Source organism: Sycon ciliatum, chromosome 2, assembly GCF_964019385.1.
Source record: "Sycon ciliatum chromosome 2, ocSycCili1.1, whole genome shotgun sequence".
Taxonomy (NCBI): domain Eukaryota; kingdom Metazoa; phylum Porifera; class Calcarea; order Leucosolenida; family Sycettidae; genus Sycon; species Sycon ciliatum.
This window is the reverse complement of record NC_088644.1, coordinates 10,061,974-10,084,941: the sequence shown is the minus strand read 5'-3', so window position 1 is coordinate 10,084,941 and position 22,968 is coordinate 10,061,974. Positions and strand designations below refer to the sequence as shown.

General features: G+C 47.1%; 2 protein-coding genes across 3 annotated transcripts; one reads left to right on the top strand and one right to left on the bottom strand.

Annotated features, from left to right (window-relative positions):
• Positions 1–621: 621 nt before the first annotated feature.
• Positions 622–8,318, bottom strand: LOC135808601 (arylsulfatase B-like). 2 transcript variants are annotated; one of them, XM_065321817.1, is made up of 8 exons: positions 8,124–8,318; positions 6,811–6,983; positions 6,231–6,422; positions 4,984–5,182; positions 3,909–4,052; positions 2,690–2,929; positions 1,617–2,033; positions 622–1,185 (listed from the first exon to the last, which is right to left on the bottom strand). In XM_065321817.1, the coding sequence occupies exons 3-8, from the start codon at positions 6,360–6,362 to the stop codon at positions 938–940; spliced, it is 1,380 nt and encodes a 459-aa protein (XP_065177889.1). In that variant the 5' UTR covers positions 6,363–6,422; positions 6,811–6,983; positions 8,124–8,318; the 3' UTR covers positions 622–937. The 2 variants fall into 2 exon arrangements, with proteins under 2 accessions (XP_065177889.1, XP_065177888.1); XM_065321816.1 differs by lacking the exon at positions 8,124–8,318 and having other exon boundaries at positions 6,811–7,123.
• A 252-nt stretch (positions 8,319–8,570) lies between these two features.
• LOC135808599 (trifunctional enzyme subunit alpha, mitochondrial-like) lies at positions 8,571–22,435 on the top strand. Its single transcript, XM_065321814.1, is given in 29 exon segments — positions 8,571–8,759; positions 10,242–10,268; positions 10,576–10,646; positions 11,288–11,427; positions 11,619–11,649; positions 11,907–11,954; positions 12,474–12,533; positions 12,955–13,074; positions 13,311–13,413; positions 13,650–13,719; positions 13,932–13,999; positions 14,793–14,863; positions 15,164–15,214; positions 15,401–15,460; positions 15,841–15,903; positions 16,675–16,721; positions 17,122–17,256; positions 17,591–17,626; positions 17,912–17,963; positions 18,115–18,198; positions 18,698–18,754; positions 18,994–19,023; positions 19,392–19,479; positions 19,979–20,031; positions 20,370–20,578; positions 20,965–21,020; positions 21,141–21,184; positions 21,187–21,354; positions 21,695–22,435. Coding segments are annotated over 29 exon segments (2,301 nt in total). The 5' UTR covers positions 8,571–8,701; the 3' UTR covers positions 21,896–22,435.
• Positions 22,436–22,968: the final 533 nt, after the last annotated feature.

Genomic DNA, 22,968 nt, shown 5'->3' with positions numbered 1-22,968 from the left:
CAACGTGTTCGTCTATCCGGAGACCCAAACCATGGACGATAGAAATTCGGGCTGTAGGCCGAATCTGAGATGTCACTGTGGATTGCCAGTGTGGGCATACTCGCGGAGCTGGGAGAGACATCCGGTACAAGATTGGTTCCAGCTAGATTGGGGTCCATTCGTCGACAGACGGTTTGCTTGCGTCTCCAACAGGAGGCTCAGTAAACTAACTTTGAAGAGCTGAATCAGTGAATGTAAGTAATGCCAGTAAATGTACAGGTGTAAGCGGTGAGAGGAAGCCAGCGCGCACGCAATCCACAAACACTTCAAGCGACAGCACGAGACAATCAAGACACTACACACAAGAGACTACACACAAGAGACTACACACAAGAGACTACCGGGATTGCTGAGGGCAAGAAGCCACAGAGTACCATGTACAGTAGCCTGGAGAGGAAGGAGTGTGGTACAACAAATGATATTATGAACGACCATGGAGAATGAGGATGTTTCGAAGTACATGTACATGGTTGCATTATACATGCAGACCTTTCTCACTGACCCCCCCCCCCCCCCCCCCCCCCTGCACCCTCACTACAACAATTTGTACTTGTATTATTATAAGGGCAGGCTCCACAAAAATAAGTGAAATCCATATACTTCGCACACATAGCAACACAATAATTATCATGGCAAAGGATAGAGAAATAAATACAAGTAGCAGAAAGCAATAGACTTTAGTTATTGTTAGATTTCTGGGCTGTGCCACTGGTTCAATGATTGCATGAAACATAAACCAGAGCACTGCACGGTGAGACTAGTAGCTGAAGGCACACCCGTTTGATATCGATGTAAAATAAATACAAATTTAATACAAATACATACTTGATGAAACATGGACATGAGCAGCTCTTCCCCAGAGTACAGATGGTCTTATCACAATGAGACTGGTGCTGTGTCAGGCAGGCACATCGTCCTTCATCCATGGCTCCCAGACCCCGTTCCTACCCGGCAGATTGGGGTTGGCGTTATCGTCGGGATCTGGGTACCGACACGGCACGGTCTGGCCCTGCAGGGCTTTCAAGCGTGCCGACAGTTTGGACACGACGGCGGGAAAGGATGCAGACACTTCGTTTCGCTCGTACGGGTCCGCGGTTATGTTGAAAAGGTATAGTTTTTCGGCATCGTCGCCCTGATGAAAGGAGCCTGAATGTACAGACAAAGAACACAGATCAAAATCAGCGCTGCACGCATGATGAGACGCAAGTGCCACATTACCGAGGACTGGATACTAGTGCACGCATTGGGATATGGAATCCCCTTGATCATCAATGAACACCATTACACACAATGGACCTATGTCTGTTCAGTATTCCGTACAACTAACATGTTGGCATTCTACCTATTACCAAATTTGAAATTTCCACCTACACATTACTAAATAGCCCCAACAGTACATAAGCACCAGTAGCATGACTATTGTAATAAAAATCATACTGATGTAGATGCAACATTTCAAATCGCCTGGGGAACTGGTAAATGTTGCGTGGCTATGGACTTTGCCTGTATGATGGTGTGAAGCTGTGCACACATGAACCCGGGGGGGGGGGGGGGGTCTTGGACTTTGTTAGACTTACCAAGGGTATGCGCATCCAGGATGGTGATATCTTGGTGTCGGTAGCCAGCCACTCCGTCGCTCAAGGACATGTTCGCGGGCGGATACCAGCGTGCTGGGCCCATGCCGATCATGAGCTTCCAGTCACCGGATCGTATGGCCATTTGCCCGGTCAGCGGATCAATATTGTGAAGTATCTCATCTCGGCCGGACTGAGCCCCCTTGGAGATGGTGTCCCAGACATTGACGCCATAGAGCTGCATGTCCTTCAGCAGGGCTGTGGCATGCGTGTGATTGTTGGATCCGAGGTGTACAAACGTTGGGAACCAGTCCGTGACGTGCATTAGCTCGTTGTTCAGCTTGCCGATCAGAGACTTATCGATACGACCAGGAGCAGTGACAAACGAAGCACCTCTGACGCCGCCCTCCCACAGTGTTCCTGCAAACAGCACACAGGGGTACAGGCAGCGTGGCTGTGTTTCAATTCAATGCGCCATCATTGTACAAGAGAGGAATGGAGCCTGGACGGATGCAGAAAACAAGAAGGGTAGATACCAGTGACCACTTCAATATTCTGGGCAGACCAGGGCTGAAAACCAAAGGCTGATCCACAATACAACTTTTTTCGACGCGACACGCGATTAGGGACAGTAGGGACAAGAAAATACCTGTCGCAAGCTGCCACGTACAGTCGCAAGGCACCTGTCTCGGAAGTTGAAGAAAGTTCAACTTTTGCGACATGCGACGTGTGACGTACATAAACGGAGCACGGTTTCTACTTTGGGTGCACGTGCAGTGCACAACTGCACATGCAGTGCACAACTGCACATGCATAGTGCTACTACTTGTAGTGCATGGGGATGCCGCACACACCAAAGAGATTGTGAACCGTGCGTCGCTGTCGCAGCTTGACCGCAGGTGTTGCAAGTCGCATGTCGCGTCGCAAAAAGTACCATGAATTGTTGAAAAGTTGGAGCGCAACAAGTGACCGGGCTTTATTTCACCCTTGTACATGTATAAGTAGCTCTGGAGTCTGTGCATGGAGCATATGTACTCCACTGAAAACAAATCACACCGCTGTACACCCACGCTAACCTTTAGTTCCGCGCAGCGGCCAGTTGTTCATGGCGGCGCCGTCAAAGCTGGCCGGCGCTCCGTTGTCGGTGGTGAACACAAACACCGTGTTCTCCCACATGCCCTTGGTCTTCAGTGCGGCGGTGATGTTCCGCACAGCATCGTCCAGTGCACCCACCATTCCTGCATACGTGCGGCGATACATGTTCTCGATGTGACTCTGTTGCTTGATGTAGTAGTCTGGCGCTTGTAGCAGATCGCCTGCAAATGCCCATGACATTTAGATCAGAGAAGAACGCAAACGAGATCGTGGACCATGGAGTCAAACGAGTCAACAACAGAGTCTGAGACAAAGAGCACGAGAGGACAGAAGCGGAGAGGATGCGGCGCAAAGACTGAGCTGCAGGGGCGAAGCTGGTCCCCCTTTTATGGGTGTGTGTGTGTGGGGGGGGGGGGGGGGGGGGGTGCACGGCCGCATGCAATGTACGTGTAGGATGACTGGTGCATGTCATTCATGGTCGTTGTGTGCATGCTGAACCTAGGTCGAACTTTTTATGGGGGGGGGGGGGGGGGGGGTAGACGTGCCCCCCATGTCCTGTGCGAGCTAAGCGCCTGGAGCCGGACACAAAAGCAAAAGAAGCCTTGATACGGGAATGGCCTGAACAGCCCCTCAGGACATGTGTGCACATGTGCTTAATCATTGTTGGGTGCACGTCCATGCATTGCGCGCAAGCTCAAACAAGAACAAGGAATGCAGGTAATACAGTTCTTATAGACCAGTCATTATGCTTCTTAGAAGTGCCGCTAAAAAATTCACGGTTCGCTGGAGGCCGAGTTTTCCGCATCCGTAGGGACGCCACCACACTCTGTGGATCAAGAGACGTGCCCCCCCCCATGTCCTGTGCGAGCTAAGCGCCTGGAGCCGGACACAAAAGCAAAAGAAGCCTTGATACGGGAATGGCCTGAACAGCCCCTCAGGACATGTGTGCACATGTGCTTAATCATTGTTGGGTGCACGTCCATGCATTGCGCGCAAGCTCAAACAAGAACAAGGAATGCAGGTAATACAGTTCTTATAGACCAGTCATTATGCTTCTTAGAAGTGCCGCTGAAAAATTCACGGTTCGCTGGAGGCCGAGTTTTCCGCATCCGTAGGGACGCCACCACACTCTGTGGATCAAGGCACAGCTACATTGTAATCCAATTGAATAAATCCATTCAAGATGCAGCAGGTTCTCACCAGCGGGGCGATAGCAGTCCGGGTCACAGCTCGCCGCACCATGCACAGCTTCAAATGGCAAGTAAAGGTACAGCGGTGTTGATGCATCGTGCTGCTTTATGACGTTGACCGCTTCGTCAGAGAACATGTTTGTAGAGTACACACCTGAGGACAGAGGAGTACAAGTACCCATCAGAGATTCTAGTTCACTACCTTGCAGCAATGAACCTGCTTCATAGCGGTCTTGCAATGAGCAGGCTGCACAAGATCAACTGTCAGTCTTGTCACGCTGCTCGGTGAGTGCAAAGAGCATCAACTCTTGTGCTAGTACATATAGTTCTAAATTCATGCTGCAGATGTGAAAATTAGCCGAGCCAAAATTAAGGTCAAAGCACGTGGTACTGTAAAAGCCATTATTATAATTATATAACGAAGTGCTAATTCTAACGAGTTAACGAGGAGAAATCTGTCATTAAAATAGAAATCGTTATACAGAAATTAGTGGTGAAACGAATGTCAAAACCTACTAGTCGAATATTCTTCAGCTTAACGAACGAATGAACGAATATTCTTTTGGTAACACAGATTACATCACATGCCCTCCTCTCAGTCATTTGATGGATATTGTCAATACTAATATATTATTAGGTATGACAAACGGTAGTGCCACGTAAAATATACTGCCACATAAGGCTACTTCGAAGTTCATAAATGTTATGTGCAACATTGGCAGTCCAGTATGGACATACATGTGCATGCATGCAGTACAACGTCACAGGCAGGCTGTACGCACTGCACTGTACCGTGTTCGGCGTCCATGTACGTACTGTACATGCACTGCATTCGAAGTGACGTAACGAATACTCGAATGTGACTTAACGAATATTCGAATGTGACAAACCGAACGAATGTTCGAATATTCGAATATTCGTTTCACCACTAACAGAAATCGATACATATACTGTTCTATTGAGCGTTGAGAATGCGTGAGAATCGTTACCTTTGGTACCCGTAAACCAGTCAATTTCGGGAAATCGTTATATATGCGCGTCGTTAGAACAATGGCTTTTACAGTAGTCTGATTCCAGTACAGTACCTGCTTGGTCTAGGACTGGACTCTCAGTTGTCGGTGTGGCTCTGTGCAGGTCTACGGCCGTGTAGTTTCCACAAGTCCAGCACGGCGACGTGTGATTCCAAAACTCCTCATTGCCTGTGTAGTAGCCAAAGTAGGTGTCAAAGCCGCGACGTTGCGGAGTGTACGCCGGCTTGTAGAAGCCCAGGTGCCACTTGCCAATCTGCGGGTTTTCAAAGAGAAGATGAAATAGGGTACATGACATGTACATTGTACAACGTAATTAGGCACTAGGAGCTGGTACGGAAGTGATTGCGCAGAGGAGTAGGAGATGGTGGTGGTGTGCCAGTAGACTGGGCTTGCCAAGAGCGAATTGTGGAGTGGTCAAGTTAGCTTTTAGTGTTAGCACATTGCAAGGACCTTCAGATAAGTTCTATCAAGAGTAGATAAACAAGAGTGTACAACTCCGGGATGGGTTGGCCCGCAGCGGAATTTTTTGTTGACGTAATCTTTTCGACGATGCACGCGCTGCGAGTCTTTTGGAAAGTTTTGCCTCGTGCACTTGGCCGGGCTTTACATTACAAAGTCGGTGTCCAGCACGTGCTCTCACACTGCTCTGGGGCAAAATGCGCGTTCTTCTGAAAAAAGGTGACGTCAACAAAAAATTCCGCCACGGGCGGGGGTATCTGCAGATTGTGCAGGAGAGATCCGGAGTTGCACACTCTTGTTTAACTACTCTTGATTCTATCACTCAGACCTCGACCAGTAGTAACTTACATGTAGTTAGGGGGGGGGGGGGGGGGGGGGGGTGCATGGCTGCATATAATGTAGGGTGCCTGGAGCATGTCATTTATGGTCATTATGTGCATGCTGAACCTACAGTCCATTTCAAAACTATAGACGCGTAGGGTTTTTGAAATATTTCAAATTTGGCTGGAACTTTTTGAGAATAGTTTTCGGAATATTGCTCAGATCCGCTCCACAATTACTCTCATATAGTTTGTAAACGATTGGATAACAGACGCCCAATTTGGAAAAAATTATGCACAAAGTGATCACAGATTTTATGTGGTATAGATGCTGGCATAACGGTTTTTGCCTAGGTACGCGTCTATAGTTTTGAAATGGACTGTCTGTCGAAATTTGTAGGGGAGTGCATGTGCCCCCCCCCTCCCCCGTGCCCCATGCGGGCTACGCGTCTGTAGTATGTATAACAATAGGCGAGTAGTAAGTCAATTTAGTCAACAACTTTGTATTGATAAGAAGCATACCATGTGAGTTGCATAACCCAGCTTCTTCATCATCTGGGCAATGGTGGTCTCGTTCAGCGGCAGTCCATTGGGCACAGAGTCCCGAATGACGCCATGCTGCAGCCCGGTCTGCACGGGATGGCGGCCACTCATCAGGCAGTTGCGTGTCGGCGTGCAGATTGGCTGCACATAGTAGTTGTGCAGCACGACACCCTGTCCAGTCATACCAGTCATGCATGCACACCAGCACACAGCACATCCATGGCACAGAGATAGGCGAACGTGAACAACACTGTACAGCAAAACACAGCTATGGGTAAGAAACAAAAGAGTGGATATGTGCACCCAAACCATTTTACACAGATCAATGAAACTTCAAGAAGAATCAAGACTTCGTCTGACTGGGTACAAAAACAACTAAATAAAAACAGAGTGGCCTAGTCAGATCAGCAACAACATATCCAGAACAACCACCCAGATACGCCAGTGATGTGTATCGCACGACTCAGGCAGCAGTAGTCCGCATGATCCTAAACAATAGCTGCATCTGCAGTTTCAGAATATCACTGACACCACCTGTACCATCGCACTTCAAACTCACCTGACTAGCTAGCTCACTGAGGGTGGGTGTGAGGATGGCACACGCATCTGTCCTAGTGAAAGGTACATCGTTCCAGCCCAGATCGTCTGCTATCACCTGCACTATGTGCGGAGGCTGAGATGAAGCATGGTCAGGCTGTTGGTCAGTGCTAACTGCAGTAACTCCTGGCTGAGCTGCATGGTGCAATAGGCAGAAAGTAAGAAAAACCAGCACCGGTAATTCATGAGACATGACTTCAGACATAAAGTTTGACTCTAGAAAATATTTGACGATTGCAATTATCCGCTGCTATCAATTTATCGGCAGTCATATTCCATGTGCCGTTAATTCAAACAGTCTAGCATTATACGTTGCCATCAAGTGGTGTCAGTGAAGGTAGCTGGCGGATGCATACATTGGTCTCCTTGATCACATGCTGGCCAGCCCTCCCAATGTACGTACATCTTGTGCATGTCAAGACACAAGGGAGAGAGCAAGTGACAGGTGACAGCAAGATATGCACAGGCACTGCTGCGCACACAGACTATGAGTGACATGTGCATGAGAAAAGATTGCGAGATTGCTACTACTGTAGTAATATGTTGAGTGCATGGTGTAAATAATTATTGAGATAACCCTGTTGCAGTAATGGGCTCACAACGGGCACCAACTCGGCCTGTATTTCCTCAGCCGTACCCTACAGCCCACTATGAATAAAGGATGGGATTGCATGTCCTGAACCTGGTGCACACTGTATAGTGTCTGTGTACTGTGGGTGCAGCGGGCAACATTGAGATTGCCTGAGATGCCATGGGAAATTACTCTTGAACGGTTGATTTGATAGGACCGAGTATGTTTATATCAGGCAGAGCGCCAGAAGTAGACGGGTTATGAATATTTGCAGCAATTTTCTACATCAACTACCGGTACTATAATGATGCAGCAATCTTCTAGAATGTCTCGACTTGGTCGCAATGCCAATGCGGCTATCGATCAGGCAAACACAACTGCACGCATGCGTATGTATCTGTGTATAGTACGTCAAGAAATGGACGAGGCATATACTCAGTGAAATCACACTGGTACTTTTATAATGATTGTACGGAGTAGGATCATTGCAACTATTTGTACCCAGAGTGCACTGCTCTGTAGCCTTTGTAGGTGTACAATCACGTATGATCATGCATGTATATCCTGTCTGTATTATGTAGACTACATGTAGGTAATTACTAGCAGTAACTCCTTATCTTATGACAGTTATGTACCTGTGCATTGACATCAGTTAGACATTGACATGTCACAGGTTTTAGTGTAAAAAATCAGGAAAAATGTACCTTCTTGCCAACATTTCCAAAGCTAGTTGACGAAAAACTGCATCAGCATCAATAATTGTAAATCGTCTCACTCAACCGCCTGGACAACTACTAGTAACTAATCTATTCTGCTAGTTCTTCATCGACAGTGACCAGGCGACAAGCGCCGTCACTCATCACTCGATCAAGAGTGGTCTTATTATTATTCACACATATCCGCCGGATGAAGAGTACTTGACCAGACTGATACAACACAACGACAAACGCGAGTTTACTTCGGCTTGAACAAAGTGATGGTTGGAGAATCAGACACCTAAATCTGTTGTAACACTGGTCGTAGTAAAACGCGAGTTCGCGTTTTCAACTTTTTACTTTGACCTTTCATCACTGTCAGCGAGATAGGTGTGTGCTGGGTTGACTCTTCGTACATGTAGCACAAATCGACCTCCGGATTGTTTCGTGTGTTGACTTTTGTCTTTTTGAGCTTTGCTCATTCGAGATCTTCTGCCAAGGTTGCCAAACTTTTATTCACTTTCTTCTGAAGCTTCTTGTGAAGTGGAGAGTTGGTTGCAGCCAGAGAGGAGAGCCTCTAGAACACCATGGCGTCATTGCGGTACCTAAACCGCATGAGGGCGACTTTGGCCTGTCGCACAGCAGGTGAGTGGGTGATACTTTGAGAGAGATTTTTTTGTGCGAAACCAGAAGTGACCTCTCGACGTAGTTGTCCCGCGTACGAATTTAATGAGCCCCCTAGGCCCTTTGGGCAACAATCTATCTTGGCTGCTAATAGTAGCAATAGGGGAACGAGTTGCATTCTGGTCCATTGGTCGCTGATAACGTTGGCACCGTCATCACGCCACATTAATTTTGACCTACCTTATACTAGTATGAGGACTTGTGAAATATTTGATCAATTTGTGCAGGTTTGCGTTGACTCAATATCTGTGAACTACATGATTGTATGAGTGTGAATTATATGCACCATGTATGGATCCACCACAAAACGCTCTGGAGTGACTTAATTGTTACTGCGATTTGGAAATGATTTCCTCGTCGCCACACGTTCTGTGGAATCAAGAAATTTTACAATGCTATTCCCGTCATTGTCTATAGTCTGGGTTGCACTGCATTTCTGGTCCTCCATGACACGTGACAAACATCGTTGCTGCCACAGAGCCGCATGGTTCCACTGGCATTCAAGTTCCGTGGCTCTGCGATTTTTGAACAGTTGAATTCGAATCGAAATCATTGTTTTCAGGAATTCTTCTGAGAAGCATAACAAAAAGCACACACGCACACACACACACACACACACACACACACACACACACACACACACACCGAGGTAGAAACATACTCATTGTGTGCCAACCGCAGCTGACAGAGTACATTATACAATGGCAGTACTTCTTGCTTCGTAAATTGCACAACCAAAGAAGCACTGCCTTTCCTGCCAGTGGTTGGATTAGTTGTATTCTATTCTGACCCCTGCACTTTGCAGCTGCGGAAATAAGTGAATATCCTCTTCGGGGACATGCATGCAGTTTGATATTTTGCATTGGCCTGACCGCAGTACTGATCTCTTGGAAGCCATGAGGGTCAGATTTCTTTGGCCCCAGCTGTGCTCTGGACCACCAGAAGCAGTTTTTGATTAGCGCGGCCAAACCATAGCCTTTCATACTCTGTGTATGATATGCCAGGTACACATGACCTCCTCAGCAGTAAACACACATTCATGGCCAAAACATTGGTCCGGCGATGACCTGATCAACCGGACCAGTTCCGGTGGGGCCTGGTACTCACAGAAGAAGTACAGGTCTTTGGCTATTCAAGGATAGGCTTTCTTGCACTCTTCATTGCCTCGTTCATTAGGCGCTCGTATGGTCGGGGCTGAAATGGGTGACATTGACAGTCTTCCGCACTCAGCCGCCCTTGTGTGTGTGGCTAGTATGTGTACACAGGGCTTGAGGGAACAAGCGAAACAAGAAGTGTTCAATGTAATTATAGAAGTCCCTATGACTTCTTTCACTACTCGTCGATGCACATCAAAAGTCATCCTGCTACATTTACATGTATGTGTGTGTATGAAATGCATTGTTGTGTGCTTTCTTGTTTCCTGGAATGCTCGATGTTGTGCAGGGGCTGCCCGCTTCAACTCCCTCTACAGTAAGCATACTGTTCGTAATGTGTATGTATGATGCAGTGGTTTGCATGGGTGGTTTTGTTTGCTGCAATAGCTGTAGCGTAAGGAACAACCACAGATGTGTGCTGTGTTTTAAGTTGCTTTCTGTGGAATGTATTTCCGCTCGGATCCGGGTATACATGTAGACTTTGATGCCGTTCTGTGTGGGGAAAATCCCTTGCGTGTGCATATGCTATTACTGTAATACAATACCTATTGAGTGCATGTGCTTGTGTCTTGCACTAATGGGCCTGTGTTTATTCTCTCTGTGTCTATCTGGGTACAATTCAGCTGGCAAGCATGTGTCGGTCGAGGTCAAGAATAAAGTCGCTGTTATCTCCATGAACTCGCCAAGCTCTAAGGTACTCTACATGTGCCTGTGTGCTGCTCTCTTGCAAATACATGGGCGATGTGTGGAGATGTTCCACATTTGAGTCGAGCCTTGAAATCCATTTTCTCAAAACACACACATGCACGCACACACGGACACACACACACACACACACACGGACACACAAACACACGAGTGTGCGTGCCTTACTCCTGCGGAAGGTATACTTACCTTTCGGATGCATATACCATAGGTTGCCGCCTATTGATGATATTATTCGTTGTAGGTGCTTGTTGTTGCCCTTGTGGTAGTCTTGTGGACCTTTGCCGAGCAAGAGGCAGCCCCTATATGGTTGGTTCACCATCACACCCTGCTGCTACTGTCGTGGACATGGAAATCCGATCGCACGTCTAGCGGCCCCAGGGCGCTGGCCATGCAGCCGTACGTATGCAGCGCACACATGCATTATGCGCTGCTGGTCGCAACGGATCAACAATACATGATTGTGCACTGCATGCAATGTAACGTTCTGAGGGCGCCGGCCCCGGTCAATCGACTGGATTTCCATGTCCACGACAGTAGCATACTCCTCCATACTCTTCATTGAGAAGTTTGATGTCAATGCTTATGACGTCTGCTTTACTGATGTTTGCCATGTGTCTCTGCGTCCAGGTGAATGTTCTGTCACAAGAAGTGAACGATGAGCTGGTCAGTGCCTTTGACCGCATCAGCAAGCAGACTGCCGCTGATGTCGTCGGCTCCGTCTTGATTTCCAAGAAACCTGGTTGCTTCATTGCTGGTGCTGACATCAAGTAAGCCAGGCTGCATGACTTCACATGACTTCACAGGACATTGGTTTGCTGTACTAGGTAAATTGTGCAGTGATGTGCAGCAGTGATGTGCAGCAGTGATGAGTGCATGTATTCTTACATTTTAGGTACTATTAAACCATGACATTTTCCAGCCAGGTGTGTGTCTACGTTTGTGTATGGTTTTTTTGCAGCATGTTGGCATCTGCTGGCACCTCGGAGGCGGTGAGTTATTTTTATGTGTACTTTTTTTGCTCAGCTGGGAATAGTAGATGGCTATACGTGTAGTATCACCACCAGAGGTGCCTACGCCCGTGTGACATTATTATTACCTTCTTGATTTCTTCATACATGTATCTTCCGCTTTCCCGCCCTCTCTTTCTCGCACTGGCATGTGGTTGCACTCGCATTCTTGTGGTTTCTGTTAATGGTTGTCAACCAATGAGTACCAACTTATTCTCTGGCTGTGACTTTGATTTCAGATGACCAAAATTTCCAGCGATGGCCAGAAAGTCATGCAGACGCTTGAGGTGAGTTATCAAACTGAATAGAGAAGTCAAGTTTTGGCTAAAGTGCTTAGAGTTATAGTAGGACATGTCCATTTCTTCATTTAGGCAAGTGACCTGAGTCATGAAGAAGATGGAGCCCCTCGAAAAAAACCTAGGGTCGACTTTGAACCTGCTGATTCCCTGCGATTGATCTGATCGTTCGTGCACACACCTGGAGATACTGGTGATGTGTTGGAGTACTTCTCTTCAATTACCTATGATGTCGAGGACGTATTCGTACAATTTCTGGATGATTGTGGTCAAGTTAAGTTCTCTCTCGTGGACATAGCCATGAAGAAGGTCAACCACCCTACAGGAGAAGTTGTATCACACGGGATGCAATGGTTCCGGAGTTCATTTTACATGTGCCATGCATCTACATACTGGTATAAGAATATAAATTCTGATTCCTCTCTCTCTCTCTCTCTCTCTCTCTCTCTTTCTCTTTCTTTCTCTCTCGCTCACACATTCTCACTCACTCACTTTTCTTGCTGTGTCTAGGACAGCGAAAGGCCGGTTGTTGCTGCTATCAACGGCTCTTGCCTGGGAGGTGGTCTTGAAGTAAGTGACTTTCATTTTTTGAGAGCTTGTTTGTGTTCCTTGAAATTGAGCTCGACATTACAAGCAGTGGCTGTAATATGTCTAGGGCTTGGGAATATTGAAGAAAGTGCTTACAAGTAGGGTAGGTCTGGCCTATTGTGCCTCTTTGAAGTACAGTTGCGCTCGGTGAAATCCGACCCAGTGTGCGTATCTAGTGCCCTCAACTTGCATGCCCTTGACGCCCGGGAAGTGGCACGGATGTGGTTGTGCGTACACATGTACAAATACGATGATGTAATCGAAACTGGCCCAGGGGCGCTAGCTTTGCACTTTGGGTTGGTTATTCCTGTGTCTTCTGTATATCCCGCCCCTTAAAATTCATCGTGTGTGTGTGTGTGCGCGCGCGTGTGTGTTTGTGTGTGTACTGTTTGTGCCCATCTAGGTGGCCATGAGCTGTCATTATCGCATTGCTACCCGTGACAAGAGCACCAAGCTAGGCCTGCCTGAGGTCATGCTGGGTCTGCTTCCCGGTGCAGGTGGTACGCAGCGTCTTCCCAGACTGGTCAGTGCGCGCAGATGATTACTTTATGATATCTGTCAAGTCTATGACTCTCTCTCTCTCTCTCTCTCTCTCTCTCTCTCTCTCTTCTCTCTCTCTCTCTCTCTCTCTTCGCTATGAGCTCTTGGCTCTTGTTTGGGGGGGGGGGGGCATTGTGTCGATTTTATCATGACCGGCTTGAAATCTTTTACATTTGTGTGATACTATATGTACATTTGTTGACTGCATTTTGCTTGCAGGTTGGTCTTATGGATGCATTGCCCATCATGCTGACTGGATCTGATGTCAGACCGGACAAGGCAAAGCGCATTGGTCTCGTTGACTTTGTTGTTCGCCCTCTCGGTAAGGAACATATCGAATTCATTGTTGTGTGCTGTGTGCACTTGCTCCTCCTGGAGACCTCTTTGACATTGTCTCGTGTGTGGCTTGTGTGTGGCGGACATTGTATTGTCTGTGCCTTTGTCTGTGTCTGTGTATTTATATAGGGAGGCAATTTAATTTTGTGCAGGACAGGTATGATGTTGTACTGTAGCCCTGTACGGATAATGTGTTATGCTTTTTGTTTGTTTGTTATTTAGGTCCGGGTCTGAAGCCCATTGAGGAGCGCAACATTGAATACTTGGAGGAGATTGCCATTGAGCAGGCCAGGTATGCAGGTAGCCCTCGTCGCTCTTTCTGTTCATATGTCTCATTGGCCTCAGGGCTCTTATTTCTCGCCTACTAGAGAAATCAAGCTTCTCTTCTTATTTCCGTTGTGATGCCTGTATTTGAAAATGCGGTACATTAGCGTTCAGTTGTCAGTCTGAACTGTGTTGACTTGATATGGATGTGGATGCGCTTTTGTTCCCATTCTCCTTCAGAACTCTTGCCGCCAAGCCTCAGCTTATCAAGAGAAGCATGCAGTTTGAGCGTCCGTGGTCCATTGGCAGTGAGTTTCAAGCTAACAACAACCTATGATTCCACCGTCAGTAGCTGCTGATCATTTGCATTACATTCATGACTGTTCCTGCTGTGTAGAACTTAGCAAAGACTTTGATACAGTCAAACCCCTTTAGGGCGAACACCAAGGGACCGATGGTGTTTGTTCGCAATAGCAGGAGTTCTTCTTATCCATGTTTTGTACACTGTCACTGTTCGGTCACGGAATCTGGACTCCAAAGAAGACTGTATTTATTTCTGTTCTTCGTAACTGAACGAAAACCTCTAGACTAGTAATAGTATGCACACATCATCGTGCCTTGGCACGGACATACCAAATCTGCTGTTGTCCTCTCTCCAGGACAAAAAAACTCCTTTCCAAAGAGACAAAAAAACTCTCTCCTCTCCAAAGTGAAACTGGTACTATAACAAAAAGCACAGCTCATAAAGCGAACAGACCTACAGCCAATCAGCAAACCAGTTCCGTCATATGATCCGGCAGGTATTGCATGCCATGCATGTACTAGATTAATGCTACGGTACAGACAATCGCATGTCTAGACAGGTCCTAACAGTGTCTAGTCAGTACTAGCATCATGCTCACATGTGCCGGGTCAGCACACAATACATCGACCTAGCAAACGGTAATCTACGGGATCTACTGGAACAGTCACCATACAGTGATTTATCCAATAGAGTGAAAAAAGAGATCAGTTGTTGCAGTAGTTTGTCTCTGTTCATTGCTCTACCGTTGACATGTTGTTTTTTTCTCTTTTTGATTGTGTGCCATTTGTTTGCGATAGCCCTGAAGCACAAGCTTCCTGTGCAGTTTGGTGCAGTCAGGAACTACATGAAAGATCAGGCTGTTAAGCAGGTGAGGAGGATGTTGGAGTGTAGAAAATGGAGTGTGTAGTAGTACACACACTCACTTGCTGTCTTTAGTCCTGTTGCTGCAAGTGCACCGACTCTTTGAGGAACCCCTGTAGAGGATTCGAAGACATTGTCATTAGAGTCGGTGCACATGTCTACTGAAGTCTACTGACTTCGCTTATCTTTTCTTTGGCTGCGTGTACATGTGTGCATGCGTGTGTGTGTGTGTGTGTGTGTGTGTGTGTGTGTGTGTGTGTGTGCGCGTGTGTGCGTGTGCATGTACATGTGTATCGTTGCACAACAGGTGATGAAGAAGACACAAGGAAACTACCCTGCACCGCTGAAGATCATCGATGTAAGTTGAGTTGAAAGCTTCATGCAGTGAAGCAGTTCACCGACTTTTGGTACTAGTATTTTCTTTCTCCTTTCTGATCTTGCCATGCCTGGCACGCGAGAACCGTATCAACCTGCTGTTGTGCTGACTTTTGCATTGGTGTTGTGAATCTTGTCATGTATGTTGAACTATTTCCTCCTCGGTTAGGCTGCATTCGCTGGTGTTGGAGCGGAGAAGAAGGAGGTCGGATTTGAGGCTGAGAGCAAGGTATGATGTACATTTAGTTCTGGCCAGTTGTGTGTGTGTGTGTGTGTGTGTGTATGTGTGTGTTCGTGCACGTGCATGTGTTTGTGTACACTTGTGGTGTGTGTGTGTGTGTGTGTATATGTGTGTGTGTGTGTGTGTGCGCGTGTGTGTGCGTGTGTGTGCGTGTGTATGCTTAGATGAGTTTGTGCATGAGTGTTTGGTGTCTGGTATATCAGTTGCCTTAGCTGTTCATCAATGCACTTAAATCTCGCTTCCTTCCCAGGTGTCACAGCATGTGTGCACTGTTAGCTGTGTGATGGACGTCACCCGAATTTGGATATCATGGTCTCTTGATTACCTGTGTAGCCAAGTCTTTGTGTTTCGGTTTGCTCCGCTTGCAGGGCTTCGGAGAGCTTGGTGCTTCCAGTGAGTCCAATGCTCTCATGAACATCTTCTTTGGTCAGGTATGTATTGATGTGATGCACCAATAAAATCGATATCCCATTCCCGCACATAGCACTCATATTTTGAGTCTAAGGGCACCTCCATAAATTTGTGAACTTTTTACGGGCTCCATTAGCTCATGAATTCTAGGCCCGTAACTGATTATTGAAAGCACTCAGCTGTTCATGGAGATATGTATCTGTAAAGCTGCTCTTGTAGAACAACTCCGAAGAGACAATGTTGGTGATGGAAGAAAACTCCTGGGGGTTGTGTACTCTTGGCTGAACTCAGTAAGCAGCTCAGGTTTCTGTTATAAGAATGCACCCGGTATGGTGTTCATTGCTCCAACATCCCCGATACACAGTCCAGCCATCTGAAAAAGCATGTCACATATTGTGTCTGCAGGGCCAAAATGCCTACTTTGTATCATACAGGAGTTATCTACTGAGTTGTAAACAGCACACTGACAGTTCCCGACTATTATAGCCACACACACTCTCTCTCTCTGTCTCTCCCTCTCTCTCTCTCTCTCCCTCTCCCTCTGGCTGATGGTAACCATCCAGGAGAATGAAACAAGAGCCAGGAGAAGAGGAAGAGATCGAAGACGTGTGTGACCGTAATCATCGGGGAAAAAATGTTTTGCAACAACTCAAAGTACACCTGGGGCACCTGCAACACAGTAGAGAAAAGTGGGGGAAGTTTGCAAAGTGCGAGAAATGAGCAGACTTTGTTTTGTTTGGTGTGCTTAGCTGGTATGTTATGTGTTGTTCGTTACTGTTCATCCTCTGCAGCAAGAGTGCAAGAAGAATCGTTTTGGAAAGCCAGAGCGTGCCACAAGGTCAGTGTCCGTTCTATCACTGTGTTTGCATGTGTACGTTGTGTCAGTCAGCCTGTCACATAAATGCACGAAAGGACACTGATAGGTACATGTACGTTGAACTATAGCTTAAACCATGCAACCTTTCATCAGTGTCCTGTCTACCTTTATCTTAGTTGCTTGTAAGCCTTTCATCGGGGCCGCTGTTCATATTTTAGTGTTGGTTCTCCTTAGATTTGCACAAGTATGCATCTGTATACCTATTGTCAGACAGGCAGTAAAGCCAATAGCTGCTGTCATGCACTTACATTTGTGTATCTGTGCGAGCGCGCGCGTGTGTGTGTGTGTGTGTGTATGTGTGTGCATGCATACGGGTGTGTGCGCGCGCGGGTGTGCACGCATCTGTGTGTTCCTTGTGCAGCAATATTGCGGTGATGGGCGCTGGTCTGATGGGTGCTGGTATTGCACAGGTCAGCCTGCAGAAGAACTTCAACGTCATCCTGAAGGATGCCAATGACAAGGGTCTCACACGCGGTCAGCAACAGATCTACAGTGGGTAAGTAGAACAGTTACTGTCTCTGACCATCTACATGGAGGTGTACATGTATGCGCATGACATGTCCCTCCCGGGTCTACAGCCTATCCAGAAATAATTGAATTTCATTTCTGTATTTTTGCTACGAGAAACGTCCTCTGGAATGGGCCTAGATTGCCCCTGTCAAGTTCGTGACTTTAAGCCCAAATTTAGCCCCGAGTCAGATTTGAAAAAGTGCGGAGCTCGTTGTTAAAGCTCTGCTTGCCTCTCTGTTCGGACTTTTGAAAGACTGTCCATAGAAAGTTTAAACTATGTCGCATGAGTGTTTTGTTGTTGCCATGTCCTTGATGTGCAGATTCGATAAACGTGCAAAGAAGAAGGCAATGACCACGTACGCTTATCTCTCCTGAAGCTGGTTTTGTATGAGCATGATATCTTTGTGTATATTCATACCATTCACACACGCATGTGCACACACGCACACACACACACACACGCACACACACACACACACACACACACACACACACACACACACACGCACGCACACACACACACACACACGGCAGTGTCTGCTGCTTAACTTAATGTCAAGATATCTGGAAATGACAATGCTACTGGCTACACAAGTGCAGTGCACTCTAATTATTCTTTCTTCTTGTCATGTTTCCTTCAGCTTTGAACGTGACACCATCATGTCTAAACTGCAGGGACAGCTTGACTACAAAGTAAGTGATTGAACTGAGTGGTCCTGATTGATGTACTGTGCTTTGTGCTATATGCTCTTTATCTGCTTTTTTCACGCTTAAATCATACTGGAACTGCCGTGTCCGTGCTGCAAAGGGTGTGTATCAAATCTGTGATGCTCTTTGTGTGCAGAACTTCAACAATGTTGACATGGTTATTGAGGCCGTGTTTGAGGACCTCACTCTGAAGCACCGCATTGTCAAGGAAGTCGAAGCAGTGAGTATTTATTTTATTTTTTTAATTCGCGCCATGCTGTGTAGCCGACGGGCTGTTGAGCCGACTTGCCTGACTCTGAAGACATCCTCGCTTGTTATTATATACAATCATGTACAAATCTGTTGATCCCCGAGCTGCAGAGAGTGCTCAATGTCAGAGACAGCTTAGTACATAGCAGACTCAGCGGAGGACGTTCAGGTTGGTTGTAACTCTGAGTTTCATGCCGTTAGGCAATCATCAGACAACTGATGAACCAACCTGAACGTCCTCCGCTGAGTCTGCTATGTACTACAATCATGTACATGTATGTCCCTTGTTCTGTGTTCATTGCTGCTTTCTAGTAGCCTAGGGTTAGTTTACTGCTGTGCTGTGGTGTTTGCCATGCATTGCACTGCCAAAGAAAGTGTTAGTCTATGGCTCCACGCCAGAAAGTTCGGTTTCAAAATTATTTAGGGGAAGTGGTGTAAGTGAACTTTCTCTTTTCTGTATACATCTACAGGCAACATCCGACAACTGCATCTTTGCTACTAATACATCGGCTCTGCCTATCCATCAGGTCAGTATCCACTCGAGTATGCGTGAAAATACTCTACCTGTATGTCTACCCATGTACGTGTGGGTGTGCGTGTGTGTGTGCTCTCTCTCTCTCTCTCTCTCTCTCTCTCTCTCTCTCTCTCTCTCTCTCTCTCTCTCTCTCTCTCTCGCTGTCTGTCTCGCTCTCTCTCGCATACACACACGCATACATGTGGGATATTTGGTCAGCTGATGTCCTCTTCTGTTTTTGTTCATGTTTAGATTGCTGCTGCAAGCAAGCGCCCAGAGAAGGTATGTCTATTACTGTGTCTATGTGTTTGATGATATGCTAGTCATGTCATGTGGATTGTGCCTGAGTACAACTCCTCTGATCATATGTATAGTCAAGAGTGCAGAACCTTCCCATAGAGTGAGCAACTCCATGGGTAGCGTTTCACTGAAAACATCCTGTTCTTTAACTTATACCATATGCTACTGCAGCCTATCTGAAGCTATCCAGCTGGGCTGGGCTTTTCGGTTTTATGGTGATCACGTACACCTGCTTGCTGGGTAATACCTGGAGATGCCGTTCATGCATGCCTTTGAGTGTGACGTGTAACGTGTTCTGCTGTGATAATCTCATACTGTGTGTGTGTGTTTGTATGTTTGTATGTTGCTAGTTCATCGGCATGCACTACTTCTCCCCCGTGGACAAGATGCCGTTGCTGGAGATCATCACCACTGATAAGACCAGCAAGGACACATCTGGTGAGCAATGATGGCCTGTGGTGTCTCATTTGAAACACCGGGGTGCTCTTGCATGAGCATTTGTACCTTTGACTTTGTGAATGAGGGGCGCGTGTAAAGCTGGCTGATCCATGCTGATGTTGTACATCTTGTGTACAGGTCCGTATAGGCCTCTTCACACTAGGCACAAATCAGCATATGTCAAGTATGAAATTTCCAAGACAGATACAAGAGTCTTGAGGGAAGTGTGAAACGCTGCCCAAAGCTTTCAGGCAGAGTGCTGCCCTGTATGAGGCAGCTTTCCTGCAGTTGCGGTGCGTTCACCAGGCGATCATACTAGTGCGAACTTTGTATGGCTCTCTGCTTTCACACATCCACTTGCACAATTTCGCACGGTTAAAGGTTGCCTTTCGGGTTTTATGTATTCTGTACTGGATGTTCTATGTACGTAGTCTGGTGAGCGCCCAAACCTTGGTCCAGCTTTGTATGCGCCCTGCTTCTTGTGTTCTGCTGTCTGTAGCTGCTGCTGTTGCTGTCGGTTTGAAGCAGGGAAAGACTGTCATTGTTGTCAAGGTTTGTTCTACTTCAAAAGAGTTATTTGTGTCTCTCATCTCTTTCTCATACCCTTCTCTCTCTCTCTCTCTCTCTCTCTCTCTCTCTCTCTCTCTCTCTCTCTCTCTCTCTCTCCTGACCGTCCCTGCCTCGCTCTCCTCTTCCCATCTGACATTTCTGATGTACACATGTATCTGCACATAGTACATCATTCCACTTGTCATAGTATACATATACTATGCTGTGCAACAATCAATTTCCACTAGTAGCTTCTGAGGACTTTGAGAGAAAACAGTGTGCAGTGATGCTTCTACAAAGTACAAACCTGTACCCTTTGTCGTCCGCTCTCTTTTCTTTAGGACGGCCCTGGTTTCTACACTACTCGTGCCCTTGCTCCCATGCTGGCAGAGTCCGTAGCACTTCTCCAGGAAGGCGTATCACCGCACGACATGGACCGCATCACCATGAAGTTTGGCTTCCCCGTCGGTCTGGCAACTCTGGCTGACGAGGTAGGTCTGGATGTGGCCATGCACGTCAGCGAGGACCTGCACAAGGCGTTCGGTTCCAGGTGAGCAGCATGCTGATGTGTTTGTTTGTTTGTTTTTACTTCACCAGATACACCGGCATTGCTGCCTTCTCATCTAACCGTACAGCTAGACTCTCAATAAAAAAGGATGCTGATATATTTCTGTAAAGTTCTCAGTCTGCGGACAGGACTGTTTCGTCCCTTGTGGACTCATCAGCGCAGCTCAGCACAGAGGAAATGAGGCCGAACCTGATAGCAATGAAAAATAAAAATATTTTTTTCCAAAAAGATCTGTTGCTACAACCCGTAGATGCCGTGGTTGGTGAGTTTGTTTACCAGTAGTTTTGGTGCTCTGTGTGCTCCACGCTCTGTGTTTGCTGCCTTGTCACTTATGTTTCCTTTTTTGCTACCTTTTCTACTTTTCACAGAATGGGTGGTGCGGACATTGGCGTTCTCAAGGATATGGTCGCGAAGGGTTACCTTGGTACGGTTCTTTCTCGATTTGTTTTGCTATCTGTAAATGAGTGCTGTGGGATTGTGTCGTGTTGGCTTCTTTGCCTGTATCTCATGTCCTACTCCGATCTTGTGTCCTGATTCTCTGTAGGTCGCAAGAGCGGCAAGGGTATCTTCTCCTATGAACCTATGAAGGCAAGAGCAAGGGCAAGCGCCCGGTCAATGAGGGAGCAAAGGAGATCCTGGCCAACTACAGCGTAGACAAGCGAACTGAGCACTCCGACGAGATGGTGCAGAACCGCTTGGCCAGTCGCTTCGTGAACGAGGCCGTGCTGTGCTTGCAGGAGGACATCCTCAACTCGCCGGTAAGCAGCTGGTATCTATTCTTGTGCCCCCTCCGGTGTATGTCTATCGGCAATGGGTTCTGCTTGTAATGTTTGCCTACTGTTGGCCATAAGCTAAGCTTAGCTGCACAGTACTGTCGGGTACCGAAGAACAAACAGGCTAGAATTTGACCAGGCACAGCATATCAAGGTATACACGGTCACTCAAATGTGCTGTAGTACATGAAAATAAGAACGGTCTAGGCTACAAGGCTGACCCTCCAGGTCTTCGGCGACCGACAGTACAGTGTGTGCAGAAGGGGGTGTGCGATAACCTGGCATACACGAGTACATGTACTGTTGCTGTTGGTTGCTTGTCCAGGTCGATGGTGATATCGGTGCCGTTTTCGGTCTTGGATTCCCACCGTTCTTGGGCGGTCCATTCCGCTACCTGGACAGCTATGGCGCTGGCGAGTATGTCAACCTCATGGAGGGTCTTCAGGCTAAGCTGGGTGGTCATTTCGCGCCGGCACCTCTTCTTCTCGAACACGCCAAGTCTGGCAAGAAGTTCCACACAAAGTAGATATGGACGTACGAAGCAAACTGACACGAAAACGCCTCATTTTGACCAATTCTGCTGTAGCTTACAGTCCTGACTATCCGCACTGCCCGCACTAGCGATCACTGAAATTCGCTGGTCTGCAGGCAATTCTGGTACCAGTATGTGTGTGCGCACACGCGCGGTGGGGCAATTTGCTGTACAGAGCTGTGCCACCAGCCTTACCATACTCGGTGCTCTGATCTAGGTGCGCAGCCACAAGCCAAAGGCTATACCTTGAGTTTGTGCCAGCACACAAACACACATTGTCTTTGGGAGTAGGTTTTACCCATTTTTTTCTTTCTATTTCGAATATGTCTGCCTCTATCTCAGAATGACCCCTTCCGTTTAGTTGACAAAGCACAAAAGCGAACAAAATTCTCATTTCCAACTTTTCATGTACAATTTCATTTGCCACTGAGATGCACGGTCAGTCCATCTCAGTCTGATCTCTGCTAGGTTTATGAGACAACCCTCTTATTGAGTCTTCTATTTTTTGTTCAACTGCCCTGGGCAGATAACTGATTAGTCTGTTGGCCAGTGTTGTCCGCGTGTTGCTGGGTGCATGTGTTGTGAGGCTGCAATCATAGCAAGCAGTAGTTTGAGTATGGTGATTTTTGTTGGTAGTCTCAGCGAGAAAATCAGTCACACAGCTAGCACCATAACAACACAACAAAGCAGAGGTGCCTTTGTTGCAAAAGAAAGACCCATACATGAGCGGGATTCGAACCCAGCACCCGTCTTTCCGGGACCGTGCCCTACTGATTAGGCTACAGGGGGTCACACGCACCTGTGGCTCCTTCATGCTACACTGTTCCCCCTCCCCAATAGGCTGTGGTGGTGGGAGTACGCTGGGTCGTTGGTTCGAGCCATTGCCAGGCGCCAATGTTGCAAAAGAAGGATCAACGAGCACGATTCGAGCCCAGCACCCCTGTCTTTCCGGGACAGTGTCCTACTGATTAGGCTACCGGAGATCACACACACGCCCGTGGGACCTTCTTGCTACACGTGTCATGTAGCACCATAGATATTTAGCATTATTTTTAGACCCAGTAAAG